The following is a 21,709-nucleotide window of genomic DNA, read 5'->3' on the forward strand; positions in this document are numbered from 1 at the left end:
CAAGAGGCTTGAAGCAACAGCCCCTACATAAGGCTTAATAAAAAGTTTCAAATAGGTGAAATGTTTTATAATTGCTTCCTCTAAACACAAAAACAAACTGCTCATCAGATTAAATCAGATTAACAAATGAAAAGGAAACATTTATTTCACTTGCGACAAAGCAAGTGCTTGTAGTTCGAATACATGAATAAGCAATTGCAACGTTGTTTACATCTTCACTACGTTTTTTACATTCTTCTACTTACTAACGCCTGAAATGCAAATATGTTGCTAGTGTCCATATTCAGATATTAAGCAATCATTATGAATTGGTAAGAATCAGCTTCTTCTCTGAGCAACAGCAGCAAGGTGACCTCTTTAGCAGCAGACTACAGTTACTTACCTGTGGATAGACGTCCACAGCAGCAAGAAATCTTTATAGACTCAAATTATCTATACGTGCAAAAGATGGTGGTATAGCAAAACTCTTTCTGAAGCCTTAGCTTTAGGATTATGGAACGCGTTTAAGGTTTGGGGCAAGGCCCCCCCCTCCCCAAGGCATATTTAGACTTGAAAGCTACCAACCTTGGTAAACCTTTGCCAAGTTCTTGTTTCTTCTTGGTTACCTGCTGGATGACTTGATCCCAGTTTACATTCCTCCGGGAAGCACTAAGAATCTGCCTGAGGGTGGGTTTAAGCCCTGACTCTTTCTCAGTCTCACTTCTCCGATGGCCACTAACGTTCCGAATTCGCCGTGCATTATTGAGATTGGGCTCTGGAAGATGTGTCCCAGCTTTGCTCTTCAGACTAATATGTCGTGTCAGGTCTCTTTGCAGAGAGGCAGGGAGGCCAAGTTTGCTTAAATCAGGAAGAAGGAGGCCTAATGACTGGCTTCCTCCCTTCTGCAGCTCATGATCTGAAGGATTTTCAAAACCTTCCATTTCAAAGTGATCACGTGACTTCACATGCTCTTCATCACCTTCTCCTTCCTGCGTAGTTTTCAAGTCCACCTGCAAATGGTCCTGACTGCTCGGAGATGATGTGGATTCCATCTGAAACACTGAATCTTTTTTATCAGCAGAAGAGATAGCTGAAACAGCGCTTTTTTCATCATCTTCCCTTTCAGAGGCAGCAGGTTTACCTTCTGGAGTGTCACAGGGTAAACAAGAACTAACAGAAGAACTCAACTTTTCAACTCTTGCTTCAGATTTGTCACTCCCTGTTAGTTCATCATCACTCACATCCTCTAATGAATCTAGTCTGAACTTGCTCTTCGGAGAGACTTTCCCAGCTTCTTCCATATTCTGATCGCTCGTATCCTTGCAAGAGCTTAAGTGAGGATTTTGTAAGGAGCGGCTGCATTGAAGTTCTTCGTGTTTTTGCTGTGCTTCACTTAGGTTATTAACAGGTTCTCCAAGACTGCTGCCAAGCACATCTCTGTTGCCTTGTAAGTTACCTGCACACGCACTGTGCGGCTTCGATGCATAAGAGGGGAAACTCTTAGTTTCCAAGTTCAGTGCATTCAAATGATTCTGCTGTTCACCACTAGTCGAGGATAACAGAAGCTTGACATTTTTTAAGAGATTCTGTGTGTCCTGCTTTTGGGAAGAAGACTTCATGTCTGTGATATTAAGGAGAGGGGATTTCAGTGATGGCATCCTACTACTTCTGCCATCATCTTTGTCAGGCTTTTCACCACTAGAACAGTCTGTCATTACCTTGCAAGAATCAAGGTAATCTGGGATTACATTAGTGTGGGAAGGTACTTCCCGTTTCTTAAGTTTTGCGAGGCCTGCATTGGATTCACTAGTTTTCACTTTCATTGATGAATCAGTAAGAGGCGTAAATACAGAATCTGTTTTCTCTGGAGTTTTAGAAACGTTATCTTCAGACCATGATTGCTGCTCTGCAGCTTTCTGGGATGGGTAAGGAGTCCAGCGATACATTTTATCTCTGGAAGGACTGCCACTTTTTCCACTGGTTCTTGAGGCTTTGTTATCTGGTTGCTTGGAAGTACCAAAATCCAGGGCCCCCTCAGGAGGAAGTTTATCACTAGTAAAATCAAGTGACTCACGCCTATTATTTCGATCTCTATATGGCACAGTATCAATGGTGTCCTTCTCCTGCCACTGCCATGTATACCTTTCCTTATTATATTTAATTGGGTCTAATGAATATCCATCTCCTGCGCTTCTGAAATCCCAGCCGTTTGCACAATGAGGACTAGATTTCCAGTTTCCTCCATAATTCTTAGAATTCCAGCTAGAAAAATTACCTGTTCCTTCGGAGTGCCAAGTAGGATTTCTCCCCCTGGCACCATGATGCCAATTTGATGTTCCTCCTCCTCGCCCACTTGGATGCCAAGCATTTCCAGAATTCCCATAGTTATGCCGATTTGAAGGGTTTCCTGAAACATTTTGGTGCCACCCAGAGCGTCCCCTCGGGCCACCTGGATGTCTGTTTATATTAAGGTTCCTCAGAGAGTGTGAAAATTTGCCTTGCCTAGGACTAACATAATCATCCTTTTCCCATTTCCAGTCCCTCTGTGATGGATTATGATGATGCCACGATGACTGATCATAAGCTTCTCTCTCTTTGTAAGCAGCTCTTTCTTCTCGCCTTCTCTGTGATCTCCTATCATCACATTCTAATTCTTGGTTTGCACAGCATGGTTCAGTTTGCCTACAAAACAATTTAGAGAAAACTGAATTTTCACTCTATTCCACTTGAAATCCAATAGAACACAAGCGCCATCCATTTTATCTGCACTGGGAAGAAAATATTATACATGAAAAGAAAAGGAAGCAACTTATTTAGCTGTTCTGCTCCTCCAGCTTCTGTAGCATTTGACCTTCAAGGCTAGTGTTGTACCTTTACTTAAATCTGATATTCCAAAATTGCTCTTACAAGGACAACCGATTTGGTGTACGGACAACTCAACAGAAAAATTCTTAAATATTTCTGATTTAAGTCAGAAGGGAATATTCCTTTCTATTTACTAGATATGGGACTAATAACAGACAAGCAAAAAAGAAACTTTTGTGTTGTACAATCTTTTTGAAATTTGAGTAGGTCTTACAAGATAGAAGAAAAATTATTAGTTGGATGAGATTTTTTTTTTCTGAAGACTATTCTGCTTGTGGTAGATAGCATTACTAGGGTGAATTGATACAAAATAAAAGGAAATTTAGGCTGAGAAAAGCAGTAATTCTAGTAATCAGAGCAAACAATGATATCGTGTCTCGGTTTAAAAAGCTTAAATTACAACACACACGTAAAACACTGACAGAAGTTGTGCCTCAGATACAAAAATATTTTGTCTTGTTTTAACTGACGGAAACAGTCCACAGCATGCAATGACTACTTTTAAGAGCCTCCTAGAACCACTACGTACTGCCCTTTTGATAAGGCTTGCGCTTGGCAGCCTGTCATGAACACGTGGTAAATCGATCACATGTACATTTAAAGACAAATGCTACCTTAATGCCAACAGCTATTCCCAGGTCAGCAGTTTAAATGCTGTAAGTATTTATCCTACCCAAAGCGGAGTTTTCATGAGGATTTTTTCAAAACCTGATTACAGAACTGCTTCCTTCTGACCTTAGAGGAATACATTCACTCTAGGTCCCTGGGAAAGCAAGATAGAAAACGTTTACACCACTGTTTCTGCTCATAAAACAGCAGACTTCAGGGTGAACTGAAAATTCATACTGCATCACCCTTCACACTGCAAGTTTTCAGCACGTTCCAGTTTTGCTAAAAAGGTGTGCAAATAATTACTGCCTAAGCTGAAATGGGTACCACCCTATTATCGGACTACGGCATGAGATAAAGTGAGCTCTGAGACAACCGGCCAGAGGAATGGTGTCTAAGTGATACCATTAGTTCTAAGAGCCGACTCAACTAGATTATGATCTAATGGAAACAATTTTGCTGTATTAGTAACTTATTTTTTTCCAAAGCTGCATCCAACAGAGATAGATTTTAAGATTTCGGTTATCTCAGAATACCAATACTACTGATAGCGTTACGTTTTTACTGAACAGAAGCAATAAAAGTGATATTGTTACGATCTACATTGATCAATATCAAAAACATAACTACCGTGCAATACAGGGACACCCCCTAGTATGACAGAACAGCTTCAAAACCAAACAGCGACTTGTGCTGTTTGAGACACTAATTGGAATTTCCAGCCACAGAAAGCAGGAGCCAAATTCAAATATCATACACCCATTTAATACCACTGTCATTAAATAAATCTATTTAAACAATATAGTCCCAGTTATAACATTACATTAACAACACACACTTGTGGCGTCACATGCAAAATAAAAGGCCATGCTTGTTACTCTCTGTAGCACTGTATTTCACAGTGAGTCACTAGAGTTATGTTCAGATAATGGTAAGCAATAAGAAACGGGTAAGACATTTCATTAAGGATTGATTACAGGATTCAAGTGTGACATTAACAAAAAATCCAATTCCTTTTAAAGACTGCAAATCAGAGCTTTATAACATCAATTGTGTTCAGCAATGGTGTCTAACCAGGTTCATACCGTAAAAACTTCCCTCAATGCTAACACTGCTGTCACATTTATCCAACACTTCAGTTAAAAGCAGTATCAAATATGAAAATAAAAATATTAAGGCTCTTGATTCCACGTTAGGTTGACGCCACAACGTAACAGTTCTAATCTGTAATGGAAAATAGTTGACTTCACTTCCCTACATATAGTAGATGAACAGAACAAGAACATTTAGCAGAATCATATTTACTCGCTGAAATTACAAGCCTCACAGAGCTCTTGGGTTGTTCTTACGATACTCTGATTGCACACTGTTCACACTTCAAAAGCACCTAAGCCTTAGCAGCAACTGCGTTAAAAGCAATTCTATGATGCTACATCTAAGAGGAGAAAGGGAAACTCACCGGTTCCGTTCCTTCCTTTGCTTGATTAGTTGAATGAGTTCTTTGTCAAGGTATTCTTCTTCTGCCTCTTCTTTCTCTTCCTCTTCTCTATCATGGGCATCAACATTGTCTTTGTGCAGCTGGCTGGAGATGTGTTTGGCATATGCTGACAAGCCCACCAATGTCACCCTGCACACCTGGCACTCATGGTTGCTGTCCCTAGGGAAGGAGGCAGAGGGTGGACTGTCAATTCTGCCAACAGGCATGGCAGATAACTCCGGTCTTGCTTTGTTTCCTCTGAACGTGCCTGTCTCTTAGCCAATGGCTTATGTGCAAGGCACCCACGTTTTGCTCAGTATATTTAAGTTACTTCAATTTTCTGGTCTTTTTTTTTTCTCTCTCTTCTTCAAGGTTTAATTTTCTGATGGTCAGTTTTTAAAGATTTTTTTCCAACAATCAAGAGGTAAAAAGACTTGGTAATAAAGCTGTGTGAACTGGAACAAGAAATTCTTCTTGAATTGTTGTACTCAAAATCTTTTCAGAGGAAACATAGTGAGCGCGGAGGCAGAGTGGAAGGCTTACAGAGCTAGCAGAAGCTGCTCTGAAGCCTATCCATGGTGCCAGCTGCACTGAGGAGGCCTGGTGACAGCTTCTACATTTAATCATTGCCTCAAGCCTTGCCCCAGTGAAATTTAGAAAGGGGAGGAGGCATTACATGGACACAGCCAATCCTAATACAGCATAACTAAACCGGGACAGCTGAGATTGCTGCCTGGAATTCAAAGACTCCACAGCACGGCAAGTGATGGGAGGGTGTCTTCAGTTCACTGTACTTTATTTGGTTCCAATGCACATGAGGTCTGCTTTCTACTTTAGAAGACTTATCTTAAAAAATATAAAAATTATTTCAGCTGGAAGAAGTTGACAGCTGTGAGTGAGACAAATGGTTTTACTCATATTTCAGTGAATACTGGGCTAAAGTTATGACTTTTTTTTTTTTAAAGAAAATAAAATCTCTAGAAATCTCATTTGTTCTGACAAATCCTTTAGATATTGCAATGTTAAGGAAATAGGTTGTTAATAATAAACCTAAATAAGGAAAATATGTTCACTGGGAAAAAAAAAAAAAAGTCAGAAAAGTTAATGAGAGTATAGCCCACTGCATATACATCACCAGGACCAACTTAGGACTCACTGCCTGCCTCCACAGTGCTCTCTTCAGCTCTGCCATTTAATTCATAAAAGCAGCACTTCATATCCTCATGAGACACAAGAAACTGCAGTGTTATAACAGTAGGGCTATAATAGCAACACACAGCTCAAAACTGCGGCCAAGAAATTGGGATCCATAAAGAAAAAAAGCAAACAAATCCCCATTTAAAAAAATAAATAAATAAATTATAAATTATAAAATAAAATGAAGGAAAAAAAAATCAAAGATGCATCTTCACGCAAGATATTAACTCAAGATCCTTATTGGTATGCTTAATGAAGAGTCAGCAATTAACCACTAAAAAAAAAAATTTATTTTTCCTAGAAATCAGTTTTTCGCACTAACATAGCTCAGATACTTAACCAATGATGGCATTCAGTCATAGCCAGATAGGGTTTTGTTTTTAATAGACTAATTCATAGATATTACACTTTTTACATTTATTTTTTTTTCTACATGGCAGTCTAATTCCAGATCAAATACTTGGATAAATTTAACTTGCCAAGTCAGTAGTTTGCAAATTCAGCCTGTGTTTTCTGAAGAGGGGTGTATTTCATTTTTCACACTTGGCACTCACTAATAAATATTCAAAACCCAGATATTATGTACTGTGGGCCATCTCTTTAACCCAACAAAGACAACCAACTCGGTAAATTTTACTAATGCATCCGAAGGAACAGAATCCTCTCCACACTCATAAACGGCACAGCTATACACTGCTAATAAGACTTATTTTTAACTTAGGTCAGTATATAAGGCAAACTGTAGCTTCTTGCTTGAAAAAGCGCTCTTTTAAAATAATGTCAAACTTAAGGACACTTCAATTAGAAACATACTTCAGTGGGACCAATACGTTTTAAAGAACCCTCCAGATCCTTTGTAAGAACCGTGTCTCAATTCCTTCATAAACTGTCCCTCATCTTTGTTTATAAATTGACTGACTAAATGCAAAGTCCTTTCTTACTTTGCACAAAGCCAGTGAGTTCATAGCTGCCCTAAAGACAAAGAACTTACTTCTACTCAGTTCTAACTTGTGAGTTATTAGTTTTTAAGCTGTGGTTCTTGGACCACTTAGTAGCCTGGAAAGGACTCAAGTAAGTAATGATTATAATTCTGTGTCCTTCTGCTAAGCTATAAGAACCTAAAGAATAAACAACATCAGTTTTTGCACGTGAACAACTGCTGTAACTATAAAGATCAATTTGCTGGGAGTTTGGGTGGTTACACTTAAGGGAATTTTGATTTCCTTCACCTCTTTCCTTTCCTCAGTCCCATAAGTATCAGCCAGAATTGGGTACCTGCCCCCACCCCACAGCACATATTGATCATATCTGTGCATTCCCCCACCATATAGGCCAGAGTTTCATCCCATCTGAAACACCACACAATCTTATCTGTTTAAGAAGGCCAATCACAGATTGAAACGCACAGGACAAAAGTAGTCTCAACATGAAAACATCCAAGAGCATTATTTTTTGAATGTGTACTTGAAATTGTAGACTTGATAACATCCCTCTGAACAAGAGCATTATTTCGTTCTCAGTGACAAAGAAAAAAATCAGGCTCCCTAAAGCTTTATACCTGACATTTAATTGCCATATCATCCAACTGACATATGTCCTATGGAATAAGATTTCAGGAGGAGAAAAGCAGCCTTAAGAAGTTTTGATGAAATTTTTCTAGCCCTTGAGACTGCTCAATTAACTTTAAAAGGAAAAAAGTGTGAGCCAGTGTATGCATGCCTCCTTCACCTCTTCCCTACAGGAAGCCTGAGAAGTAGTTGGATGCTAAATCTGCAGGTGGGAAATGCTGGTGCAATGCACTTCAGTGGTGTTCTCTGTTACATAGTTTAACCACTCCTAAGGCTGTTGCCTGTGCTTCACGTTTTCTAGCTGGAGCGTGTCCTTCTTTCTTTCCAAAACTCCTAAAACACATCTACTAAACTGAAACGAGAGGAAGGAGAGACAGAAACTGCAAGGCTGTTACTGCACAGTAAGAAGTGCAGTCTTTTATTCATTTTCATTTTGAGAACTAGGATGGTAATAACAAAGGCATCTTCCATGAACAAAGAATTTTGCAAGTAGTAATGCTGTTACCTTAACAACAGAATATGTAATACTGATGAAACTTCAATTTTATTTCAGTCTTAAGGAAACGGAAAACCAAGAAGTGTCAGACCACTTGCAAGCCACCAGGGACACAATATATAACTTTTAAAAGTTACCGTTACTTGGATAGAAGTCATAAATTAGAAAAGATTGACTTAGAAAACCAAAAATAAAATGCCAAAACATGCAAAATTTTGCTGTAATCCTCACCACTTTCAGTCTCTGTATCCACCCTAGTCTCAGGACCATTGTCAAAAGAAAGCCCAGAATAGAAATGCTCTACAAGTTAGCCGACCAGCAGCCCTAAGTAAGCTTCCAGTGCTGATGACATTTTGGTTCCTGAGCAACCACTTCCCAGCTGTTCAGTGATAGAACAAATGTCTTTTCACTCTCAATAGTGCAGCAGATGAGACATTTTGTGTAGTACAATGCATTTGACCCAAGGGACATTTTCAGAATATTCCTATCTCCCAAGACCCAATTATGTGGGGCATGTCAGAGAGGAATGTAAAATGATCTAATTTTTTTCTGAATTCAGCTACTTATTAAAAAAAAAAAAAAAAAACAAGAAACATAAGGCTGAGCAAGGGATGGCAACAGCAGAAGAAAAGGAGAAGAGAGGAAAAGAAATGATAATTTTTTTAGGCACTCCATCTTTACTGTGAAACTATTTTTATTTGAAAATGAAACAGCTGCCAGGAAGCTACATTTTCTCAATGCGACACAATAACAACTTTGTCAATTGGAAATCTGAACAATTTGAACATTTTTTGAATCTCAATGTAACAATAAATTTAAGTTCAGGAGGGAAAGTTTATTTAATTTCCTTTTCAGTATATTTTTAATATTTTGATGGGTCACAGCCTTTGCCTACCAACAAACTGATCGATAGAGATTCTGAAGACAAAAAGTTCTTTCCCCAGTTTACTAACCTGCTGTGAAGCCTTGGACAAATTAATCAAATAGTAGATGGAAGTAGAAACTGGGCAACAGAGGTGAATTATTATCAGTTAGTATGCACTTTAAGGTAAACAGTATCTTCATTACTTATATAGCATAACATTTATATAGCACTAGACACAGCAGATCCCGAGCCTCAGCTGTAGTCTTTCTGTATCAGAGAGGGCAGAAACTCATTTCAGATTAAAACATGGGCTGGAAGTAGAACGCCTCGCAATGCCATAACTGTGCTGCAATAAAGGTTCTTTTTTACTTTAATGACAACATTTGACACGTTCGCAGATATAAGCTGGCATACTCATAAGCTGTAAGATTTTCTGAAGGACTTAACCTAGAAACATACTAGGTTGCTGATTTAGACAAACTACAGTGATACTTAGCAATTATACTCAACAGTAGCATAAAATATGGAATAGCTAACTCAAGAAACTATATTCAGCTGTAGCATCTATGCAGTACAATCTCATACTCTAAAACTTTTTTGGCAGATATATATATATTAATTATATATATATACACACACACACACTTTGCATGTAAAATGTTACTTAAGAGAAATAAATTTCTAACTTTATCTAGTTTTGTAGCATTATAAAATAAAACAATTGAAGAGTTTCACTAGAATTCATACTGGCACAGCTTAACTATGATGGCATTAGTGTCCATCATAATGTCTTCGTTTCACTCTGCCTTTCTAGAATAGGCTCTAGAGCCATACCAGGAGCTCTCATTTTGCACAAAACAATGAAAGCTACATGAGCTAACAATTAACTTGAAAACAGAAGTAATCTACAATTTTTCTTCACGGGATTCCAAATAGATAACTGACAGAATGGATTTCCTCTCCCTTATCTCTAAGAGTTGAAAGAAGATCAATTCTTACTCCATTAAAAGGTGTTTAAAATAGATTTGCTCTTTTCAAATAAAGTCTGTGGTGCAAGATGATTAAAAAAATAATTTTTATATCAGACATTTAAGTGCAAACTGGCTGATCTCTCTGGTTACCTCAAAAGCCGTACACATTAAAGGACTTCTAAGTGCACTCCAGTCATACCCTGACCCCATATATCAGGATGATATCTGAATTCCAAAGGATGTAAATAAAGGCATGGAAACCAGGAGGGAACCACCATGCATCCTGGTTAGGTCTCTTCCTTAATCAAACAATTGTACCAGTGTTGCAAAGGATAAGGCCATCACCTATCACCATATGTAGCCTTTATGTCCAAGATGTCAGTCTTTTCACAGAGTTTTAAGAGATCAACAATTGTTTCCGCATGATTGGAAACTTTTAAAAAGGATTATCACTGTTCACAGTTATTATGCCAAAGCCACAATGCTCGTGCTGTCAAAAAACTCAGTATGAAAATGACTAGACCCAGATGACTTCTTTTTTTTTTTTTTAAATCTTGCAAGAGCCTAAGAAATACAAGAGTTCCCCCCACCATTATTTGTTTCAGTTAGCAAGCCTCCTGACTCTTAGACATTCAGAGAACATGGTCATTGCCAGTTTTATCATAAGGCATGCAGACAACTGAAGTACAAAAATAATTATGTGGAATTCAGCTTTTATGGGAAATAAGACATGAGTTCCCCCAGAGAGTGACACAAGAGTGATAAAAGCTGCACAGAGAGGAAGGATGCAAGACTGTTCTCATACCTTCCCTTCAGGTTTTCAAGTTCTCTGTGGTGAAGCATACTTCTCATGTGTTCTTCCATCTCCTTCAAGAAGAGGGGGGGAAAAAAAGTAGAATTGGTCATAACAAAACAAAACGGTGTATTGTATTTGAAAAGTTCAGTGTTGAGAACTATCCTATGCTGCAGAAAAGTGTAGTCTGCTCCAGTAGGGCTGTAGCAGTCACCTTTTCTGATTCTTTGATCATGGAAGCACAAGTGATCACACGGTTAAGAAGTCAAATAATGATACCTTTCTGAGACGGGACACAGAGGAGTCATTAGAATTCAAAATAAAGTGAGCAGAATCCCAGGAGACAGACAAACAGAAGGGGATGTAGCAAAGTTTATGATTCTATTTTTTGACAAATTATTGTCAATCGTCATTTGTGTAAAAAAGCTGACTGATACCACTCTCAAGCATCACAGTATTTATAATACTGCATTTTCCTGTGCAAGATGAGCAGTATCTCTGAATTTACTTTATGACACAGTTGTAATTTCATCATCATATAATATTTTGCTCTGCTGGATATATTTCGGAAACTAAGCTGCACTTAACAAGTCAGCTTGTTGTTTAGATCAACCTTGAGCCATGAACTACAATGGTAGTATAATTATTTGTGAATGAATGAGCTGCTGGAAGAGAAAAGTTATTCATAATTCAGGGATAGAAAGCAGTTCAGAAGATTTCACTTCCTCTGCCTGCTTGAGCCACAGTATTTGGAAGTCTTCAAAGAACAGGTATTAAACAGTATCCTCCCCAGTCCTTGAATTTTCATCTGCAAGGGAAAGTAACACCTTCAACCTTCAAAAGTTATGCGAATTAATACATTGGCACTTGCAAGATATCCCCGTGCCATGTCGCTAAGCGATACATTAAAATTCCATTAAAAAGCACTGTTTCAGGGCAGGGTTCGAATGACATTCAATAAACAAACAGAAGATATATATAAAATCAAGTTAATGAAAATACAAGCTGCTCTGGATCATTTCGCATTCTCTTTCCATATGGAAACAGACAAAGTCGAAAAAAAAAAGAAATGAGTGTTATTACACAGATTTCTTAACACAGGATAACTGATGGCTGAATGGATCGAGTGCTTTTCACTTTATTATCTTTATACAACAATATAAGAACCTCAAAATTCCTGCTATTTTTAATGTTTGGAATCAAGGATACTGCACAGCCCATTTCAAGAAAGGTACTCTAAAGCACACACAACTTTACTCTCTGATTTGCAAAAGATCTAGACCAATATATTCCTGGTACCGGAATAAAACCTCCCACTTCCCACACTTTTTGTTTAAATGGAAGTACTTCTCATACACATTTTATATATAAGTATCTACTGATGCGAGATGTAAAGCATTAATTATTTACCTTTTTTGAGCTGTACACAATGTGACACAATATGCATTTTCGTTCTCGGACCATGCTTATTACTCTGGAAAGATCTTATCCCATACCTGCAAATAACAATAATTAAAAAAAAAAGAAATCAAGATTTCTCCCCTCATTTTTCTGTTTTTGATAAGGAAAGTAAAAATAAGAGTTACTATTCATGCTGAGTTTAAGAGAATATATAGCTCTCTTATGCATAGTCAACATTCTTTGAAAGATAATGAATGTAGTTTTAAATAGTTGTCTAAAAAGCTATAAAACATAGCTTCCCCTTTCTTACATTTTTTTCCTTGTCTTCCAAGATATGATGCTTATTCTACAAACAAGCAGATACCTACTGCTCTCAGCAATTCAACCAGATTAGCAAAAAACTTCTCAACTAAGGATCATCAGAGAGATAAGGAATTGAGGAAGTCAAGCGGGTCAAGCTACAATCTTTATTTTGGTACACAGGGCAGCTCAGGTAGGAAGAAAGACTTTTAAGGTCCAAAGAAAACGAAGGTTATTCATGACAGCCAAAAATGACAGTACTCAAGGCTTACAAGTTCATTTATTCTCTGTAAAATGAAACCTAAAATCATTTAGAATTCAGTATTTTTCTCATTGACCTACAGAAGAACTGCATACATGCAGTTATCGAAATACTTACCCAGGCAGTGTTTTAATGTGCATTCTCTAACTTTATCACATGGATACCTGATGCATTTGAATCATTAGTAAAATCTATCCATTTTGACAAAGCATCTCCAGCAGCATAAGATTATCCAGAATTTTGCATCAGAATGTAATATTAAATATTTTATCACTGAACTACGTAAGAGTTGCATACAGGCAACGGAGAGCAACTGCAGGTCAAAGTATACGTTATGATAAAATACATACAGTGTTTAAGTCTTAAGGAGCACAACTAAATTTATTAGGGAGGTAAATAACAGTCAATTTTATAATACAAAGAAGGAAGTATCTACATAACTAGTGGAATAAATATTTACTCTTTTCTTATTCTCAATAGAGAGTAAAACACTGAATGATTACGCATTACAGCCATTTTTGATCAAGCTGGCAGAGACAGTTCCTCACCCTAAAGTAGAAAGATGTGATCTTTTACGACTGATAGACATTTTTATATCTCCACACAGAAGGACAGTTCCTTCTAACCTCTGCTGTTTTACAACAATCAACTTTAGAGCCAGTTTAGCTCACACCATCAAACTTAACCTGCAAGAGCCTTCTTCAAGAGGTCATTTCCACAGCCTACCCTGCAAAATTAATTTTAATTATTTACCATCAACCTTCTAGATCTGGGGCATTAAACCCTCAGAACCTAGTACTGCACAGAAGTTTTGAGCAAAGAGTTGAGCAGGAACTGGATTTTCACCAAATCCAGATTACACAGAGCTAAAACAGCTCTGACCTTCAGTGGCATTATCCAACTGTAAACCAAGAAAAAAAGCTAGCAAAACCACACCCACTCTAGTTCAGAGGTGTCGTTCTTTTGATAAATAACGCCTTTTCTCCAGATTTGCATGTCCGCTTACAGCTAATATACGTATCAACATCAGTCCAGCAGAAGCGGAAAGTAGCTGAGAGGTGTAACAGCCCTTTAATCTTCAGATAACAGAGAAAGCAGTTTCCTCCCTAACAAGAAATTCTCATCATCATACCGAAACCAAGGCATTTAAAACACAACAGCAGATTCAGTCATCGAAAGGATTCCCGACGTCACCCAGCCAGCATTCCGCGGGTGCCATTCTTGATCTCGCTGAAATACTTGATTTAAACAGTGTTTAAATATGCATTCTCTAACTTTATCACATGGGCACCTGATGTACTCGAAGCATAATTGACAGCTATTTATTTTGACAAAGCAACCCCAAAGGTACAAGAGTATTTGGAATCCTCAGATTCAGAACTATTCTGAACTTTGCATCAGCCTAGGTCACACAGAGCACGTATAGAAGCTCATGTGATATCAGTTACGCATATGCAAAAGCACCTGCCTTCATGGAAGGTCAGAACACAGAAGGAAGATGTTTTAGAATAAAGTATTTTGCAACTATTTGAAACCACATATAAAGAGCATGACTTGTTTTTAAACCATTTAAGCTGAGACAGCCGCTAAAGAATGTTTAGGCTAATATGAACAGAGATTAAAAATAAGATGCTTCAACCTCAAAGACTGTTTTCCAGCAAGTTATTAGACATCTGAGAACAGGAACACTTCATCAGCATACTTCTTACACACAGGTGCAGCTACAGCAGATCAAAGAACTATTTATGATTATATCCAAGTGAGAAAGTTTTGAGGGCCTGGTCAGTATAGGAAAGCTATTTTAATGCTATTAACATGAAGTTACCCCTGAAAAGTAAGGGTGCTAATCCTTGCACCAATTTCAGATAGCTTCCTTATGCATTAAAAGGTATCCTACTCCTCTGATATTCCTCACTAGCACTACTTTGCATATTAATAGAATAATGCCCTACACGTGTTCAGGATCTTGCTTAAAATCACTCAAGTATTTACGGAATTCATCCTACACAAGGGTAAAACATCAATGTGGGACTTGAATCAGGACAAACAAGTCAGTAAAGTATGGTGACTTGCTGGCATCAGTTACCACATAACATTAAAGAGCTTTCACAAGTAGAACTAACATCACACCTGTTTTGGCTAATTAAAACATATAGTAACTATACATGATTACAGGAAGAGTTTAAGGCTAACTGCCCAATCAACGGGGCACTACTTATGACAGAGTACTAAAAATACTAACGGGATTCAAATGCTATTGGATGTCACCATGAAAAGTGAAACTTTCATCTCCACAGAGAGAAACCCTTAGAGGCAAGAACTCAGATGTAAAGAGATTTAGTAGATGCTATGGGGACCGTGAGAAGACAGACCCATGTTCTATTTCCAGTTCACCTTTTGACTTACTGTCTACATAGAGCAAAACCACTTCCTTTCATGCTTAGCTTTCTCCCAAATCCTGCTATGAAACCTAAGGCTCACTTTTAGGAAGTACTTTGAAATCATGGTCACTTTCATGAAGTACTGTGAGAAACGCTATATACATTCAAAATATTCCTTCATTGACTATGCAACAGTAATAAGAACTCGACACCTTTTGAGTCATTTACTGAGCTAAGGCATTTTACCCCACTGGTAAAATGACATTGGTCAGTTTAACCATAAAACTTTTTTTACTGAGAATCTTCGGAAACAGAGTTTTCTCTGCATAAATGCAGGTATACTGGAGTTCTTAAAAAAAAAAAAAAGAAAAAATAATAATAATCCAACACTTTAAATACTGAACTTCAAGCTTTTAGCAGGTTTAACCGTTTGTGCTTTTGAAACTGCCAATTTGCTACATGGCACGGGGAATTACCTCTTACAGGATGTTAAGAGGAAAAGGAGCTAGTAAAGACACACAGGCATAATGAAACTGCAAGCAGAGGTAACTTTTTGCCAAAAAGACATGGCCACCATGTAGAAAGGATATATATATACTTCAAAGCAAAACGTAAAGCCTCCAAAATAAATGAGTTGTTAAGACAATTTTCTGTCTTGACAGAACGTTACTGATCTATAGGGGATTTTTTGCCTGTTTGTTTTTGAAGGGAGCAGATGTATTCTTCAGATACGTGACACAAATGTAACTTGCCCATGGCCTGCATCTACTCAGTGCTTGGAAACACCATACAGATTGAATTAATTAGAGCAAGCCTGTTAAAGAGATTTTGGAGAACACTTCCCACAAACAAAAATAGTCTACAAAGAAAATAAGGCATTAGACTGCTTCCTGCTACAACATTCATTTGTCCACAGTTATTCAACCTTACCGGATAACATACATTAAAAATGTGTGTCAAGGCTAAATCTGCTACAGATCAATGGCTCAACACTCCGACTATATAAAGCCACAAGTGCGACGGAGTGGGGCGGACAGCCCAGCATTCCAGCTGCCTGGAAATCCTCAGGAGGCCTCAAAGAGATCAGCAGTTCTGGCCTGTCTAAAAACTGCATGTCCCTACAGATAGTACCGGATACCATACACTTGACAAAACAGGAGTCTCCCTGCTCACCAAGGCAGAATGTTCTATAACAACGCTTTCCTCAGCCTCCCACAGCAATGTCGCTCCTTTGGCCTTAGTGACTTATCTCCTGCAGCAACTGACCACACAGATGTTCTAGTCAAGCTGCATCCCAAATAAGAGTAATACAGCTGCCACAGAAATGGGGAAGGAGAAGACTGCACAGAGAAAAGAAGTAATTCACCACAACAGGCATTCATGAAATCTTTAGTTAGCTTAAGGAGGACGGGGTATAGATAAAGTCACTTTGACCCGAAGAGAACTCTCTTGCTTTGAGGAATTAGGAATGAAAGAGTATTTAGGCCCTGCAAAGCACTTGAACAGTCACTGCTAGGCTAGACTATATTTAGTTTGATTATCAGCATAAGACACTTTGCTTATCTGCTGAGAAGCCTGGCCTTTTCACAGGAAAATCCAGAGGACAGCACACAGGCCTTCGAAAGTTCTATACAACCGCGTATTGCACCAAAGGAACGCTACAAAGCGATCCAGGAGCCTAACCAAATAATGATTTATTACAGCTTAGTAACAGAGGTAGATTTTCCTCTTAGGGAAAAAATTATACGGGTATAAAATCATTTCCATGTATTATACGCTGCTCCAAACATTAAAGCCCCGTACAATTGTGTGAATGCCGGACAAAAACAAATAATTCATCATATGAATAAAGACAGATACATATACTCAAACTTCATCACCTTGAGCAGAATATATGTGGAATGAGGCACCACCATTCAAAACCTACCTTACTTCCTAGATTCTTTGCCCAGGAGGCACTTGAATTCACTATGCATCACCTTGCTAGACTGCAGCTTTCACTAACGGCCTTAACATTACTTCTGGGCATGTGTGGGAGGTACTTCACCTTCCTACCAAGATGCTGAGCTGTGCAACCCAATCTGGTCAAGAGCCAGAAACAAAAGGACATACTATAGTTAAGTCATGACTGGCAGCATTATTCTGTCCTAACACATTAATGAGTCATGCACTGCACGACATTGTGATTATAGCTTTTTTTGAACACGGCAAAGGAAATAACTATATTATAGTCCAGTAGTTAGAAAGCTTGCACAGAAAGCAAGACTTTGGGTTCAACTCCTTCCCATTTTCCAAGTGCTAACTTCAGCCTCCTAACAGACTGAGGGCCGTTGAAGGCAGACAGAGCACACTCTAGACAGACCCTACCACACTGAAACAGCACCACTGTACAGCAAATGTTGCAACAGGGCTGCTGAGTCCTCAACTATTTTGACATTGAGCCAAGGAAGAGAGAAGAGTTATTTCAGAGATCAAAGTTCTTTAAGTTCCTGTTAAAAGCAATAAAGCTCACTCCACTAAATTGCCTAGAAGCCATCCAGGAGGAACCATTTGTATGTTATCCCATGAGTACTACAGAGAAGGTACACAGGAGATAAGGGATCATAGAGAAATACCTATACAAACAGACAAGCATATGCATGGAAACACCTGGCATGAACACGGAGTTTTCACTAATGTCTATTCTAACTTCAAGTAAACCAGAAGAGTAGATACAGCTTAAGCCACAATCAAACTGTATCTTTTTAGGTTCTCTGTATATACGCAATGTTAGATTTGTTTTTTCCAGTACTGTAGATTCTTGTTCTCAGTTCTAGAAAGGCAACATCAGTAAGTCAGTCTACATGTTCAGCCAATCATCATCCTATTTCAACTAGCAGGAAGAATTGTTAAAGTCAAATAAGCATGACCCATGAGAATCAGTATAGCAGCTCACACAGAAGCACACTGAACAACAAATCGCCATAAAATAGTTAAAAAACCAATACTTTTAGTCATTCACAATTTAAAATAAATTGACTTAATATTTCATGAAAATGCTTTCTGAACCATTAATCTAACTAAGGGGATCTCATTACAAATATACAGAGCCAGAAAGGACTCAACAGATTACCTGAATAGACTACCCTGGCACTAAGACAGCATGCTTAGACCATTCCAGACAGGCATCCACCTAATCAGTTCATAAACGTGTCCAACGAAAGACAGCCCAGAGTCCCTAACAAAACCTCTTTTAGAGCTCAGCTGTCGTTAGATTAATAAATACTTTCCTAGTACCCAACCTAAACTTTCCTTGCTGTAAAAATAAGCCATATATTCCTCCCTAGTGAAAACAAAGAATATCTTATGGTTATCTTATTTTCAATAGCTTTTTACACACTGAAAGATTCAGATTTAGGGATATAAACTGTCCTAATGTGAATGGAAAGTTGTTCAGCATCATTGCGGTATTTTGTGATTTAGGAGCACCTAAAATTCACACTATGATGGCTGTTATTTTCCCATATATTCACAGTTCTTTTCCAGACTTAGGCAAGCTCAGTTTCCTCAGATGTCTTCTCAAACATCACATTTTCTGAACCTATCCAAATTCCTGTTCCTCCTTCCAAGTTGCCTACCACACTTTGAAATGAATTTCCAAAATGGGACACAGTGCTTCAACTGAGACTCCTCTCATCACCTCTTTGAGAGGAGCACTGTCTTTGTACTCCTCCTATCATAATTTTTTTCAGCCTCAAACATAACTATTAACGATTGAGACAAAGTTTTATTAAGAATCAACGTAATGATCCACAATCTGGTACAAATAAGCTACTCCATTTAAATATGTCCGTGATTTATAACAGAACTCATATCAGCTTCTTTCAATAACCTTGTGCTGTTTGGCAAGAGATCTTCAACCAACAGACCCTCATAAGAGTGACAGAAATATCTGTCACTTAGTTTTACACTTATCTCTGCAACACTTGGTTGTATCTTTTTTTCTTCATAGCGTATTTATGCTCATAGCGCCCTTCACAGGTAGGCATAGTAGGTCTCTTTTACAGATTGGAAGCTAAGGAATAGCGACTTAGAAGCCAAATCCAAGCGGCCCACTGCACCGACCCAGCTTATCGCAATACTACAGAAGTAGGTACCTGGCCTTGGTAAGATGATTCAGACTCCCGAAGAAGGGCCTATATGATCTCTAGAGAGTGCATTGCAGAGCATTTAGTCAGTTATTAGGCTTATTCAATTTATGCAGTCGCTACAGAGCAATAAGAACCACTGAAGAGTGATACGAGGTTCTCATATTAAGGCAGTCAGGTCACCTGTAAGTAGATGGAGCTCTCGTGTCAAGTAAAACCAAGTTAAGGATCCCAAACACTGAGCTGGGAATCATTAACAGGCAAGCAATAAGAATACAGGGTCCTGTCTGAATACCTACACCTCTGTAATATAGGTACTTGGTCCCAGGGCTGACTATTCAGGGCTTTATCAACTTGGGATCAAAAAGAAAAATAGCCTAAGAGAAGTAGATGAGGGGGAAAAAATTGCTTACACAAGAAATAAGAACATTTTTATGAAAGAAAGAAGTAAGTTACAATGCATAATATCCTCTTATTTTTCCTATAACCAGTTTGAGTCATGTCACATCTCAAATCTTATGACACCATCTGGTGGCAGAGTTCACAGAAGACACTTATCAGATGTTAAAAAGAATTTCATCAATTTAAACTTGACTCCAAATATCTTATGAATTTTGTCTTTACAAGATGAAGTGAAAGCCCAACGGAAAAAAATGCCTTAATTTTATCTAGATGTTTTGACGAAGTTATCTACAAAACCTAGCATCCTCGTACACAATTTAAACATGTACTTATATGTTAGTGATTGTTATTATTCTTTGCACTGGATATCAGAACCTTGCATATATTAAGATGTATTTTGCTGCCACCTCTTCAAACACTTGACCCCTTTGGAGACATGGGCTAGAAGGTACCTTAACTTTGGTCACAGTGATACAGGTAACAGGCTAACATAGTTTGGCTAAAACCAGTGATTTGTTCTGAACTGAAACTACTGCAATACCATACCTATTCAACAAACTTTACAAACAAAGCTAGTCAGTACTGGTACGTATTGGTGATGTGAATGCAGCTGCCTTTCACTCTTGGCTGAAGCCAAGTAAGAACTAAAAAAATGCAGTTGCCTTTAATAAAAAAGACGGTCTCTTTTCAGGTCAGGATTGGAGTATATTTTCTAAGGTAAAGAAGTTACAAAGTCATATTACATTGGCCCTAAGGATCTGCAACATTCAGCCCAGACACTGCAATACTACTAGGAAGATAATTTCAGAGTTCCAAAAAACTATTAAAGAAGTTGTTAGAAGGCTTAAGTATTTTTAGGAGAGGACCTATCAGTCCAGCAAAGCAATCAGTTACCTCAACACAGTAATTAAAGCTTGATTGAAAGAAGTAGCAAATGAAGGATAGAAACAAGAAGCAGAGGAAGTCTGAGAAAAACAGCCCCAAGAACTCATGTTGAAAACAAAGTCCACCACACCTCAATCCTCTGAGCTCATCTGTTCTACAAATCCCTTTAAAGCCATGCTTGAGTGGAAGGGAAGGAGAAAAGGAAAATTTCTTACTTGCATTAGACAGTTGTTACCAGACCACTAGCAATAAGAATAGAAAAATATAAAACGATATTATATTGTCAAAAAGCAAACCACTCAAAACAAACTTAGCCCTTACAGAGCAGTTGTATAAACTTTAAGCATCAATGCTACTTCCGCTCAACATTCACAAAGTTTTTCCTAGTTGAAGGTCATAAGCCCTCCTGAACAGCTCTTACTGTAACTTAAGTTTGTGTATGAACTACTCTGCTTGCAATAACAAACACTTTTAAACAGCTCATATTTCATTATGTCATGAAGACCCGTATCAGAAACTCCACAGAAGTGGTCTCAGTCTTTTCAGGTTACCAGCCGCATTTATCGCCGCATTCATACACGCTTTCACGAGGATATACTTTTTAGCTTTATAGTGTGAGGAAGGTAACCGAGCAACTCTGAACCCAAAGCTGCGTTTCTGCCTCGGACGCTCTTCTAGCGGGTGCGAAGAGACAACACGACAGCCAACAGTCCGCAGCGGAGAACCTGCTCTGCACTGAACCCGACCACAGAGCTCAGGGGGCCCCGCCGCCGCCGCCGCCACCACCACCCGCGACGGCCGTGCCACAGAGCAAACCCAGGCCAGGCCCGGCCTGGCCCTGTCCGGCCGGGCCGGCGGCCGCTGCGACCCCGCCGCGCCGCCGGCCCCGCTCTCCCCGCACCCCGCCGCCAGGGGGGCCCCGCCGCTCGGCCCCCCGCTCCGCCACTCACACATCGCAGCCCTCGCCAGGGCAGCGGCCCGCCAACCCATCACTCGGCCGGCGCCCCGCAGGCCCCGCCGCCGCCCGCCCCGGGGCCGCCGCCGCTCGCACCGCGCCAGCGCCCGCGCCGGGCCGACCCCGCAGAGACCCGCGGCGCACGGCGGGGCGGGGCAACCCCGCGCCCCAGCCAA

The 21,709-nt window shown here is 39.1% G+C and overlaps 1 protein-coding gene across 3 annotated transcripts in view; it reads right to left on the minus strand.

The window, feature by feature from the left end:
* The window catches only part of ZNF106 (zinc finger protein 106), a 46,571-nt gene extending 24,933 nt beyond the window's left edge, over positions 1-21,638 (minus strand). For all 3 annotated transcript variants that reach the window (XR_011141481.1, XM_068945984.1, XM_068945983.1), the window contains exons 1-5: positions 21,529-21,638; positions 12,231-12,316; positions 10,833-10,894; positions 4,913-5,110; positions 565-2,661 (exon numbers count right to left, since the gene is read on the minus strand). Coding sequence is in view for 2 of the 3 variants with exons in the window: in XM_068945984.1 (XP_068802085.1) it covers positions 565-2,661; positions 4,913-5,110; positions 10,833-10,894; positions 12,231-12,284 (2,411 nt within the window). In the remaining variant the exon portion in view is untranslated. The remainder of the gene's footprint in view (positions 1-564; positions 2,662-4,912; positions 5,111-10,832; positions 10,895-12,230; positions 12,317-21,528) is intronic.
* Between the last annotated feature and the right edge of the window lie 71 nt (positions 21,639-21,709).

Source organism: Struthio camelus, chromosome 5 (genome assembly GCF_040807025.1).
Source record: "Struthio camelus isolate bStrCam1 chromosome 5, bStrCam1.hap1, whole genome shotgun sequence".
Lineage (NCBI taxonomy): Eukaryota > Metazoa > Chordata > Aves > Struthioniformes > Struthionidae > Struthio > Struthio camelus.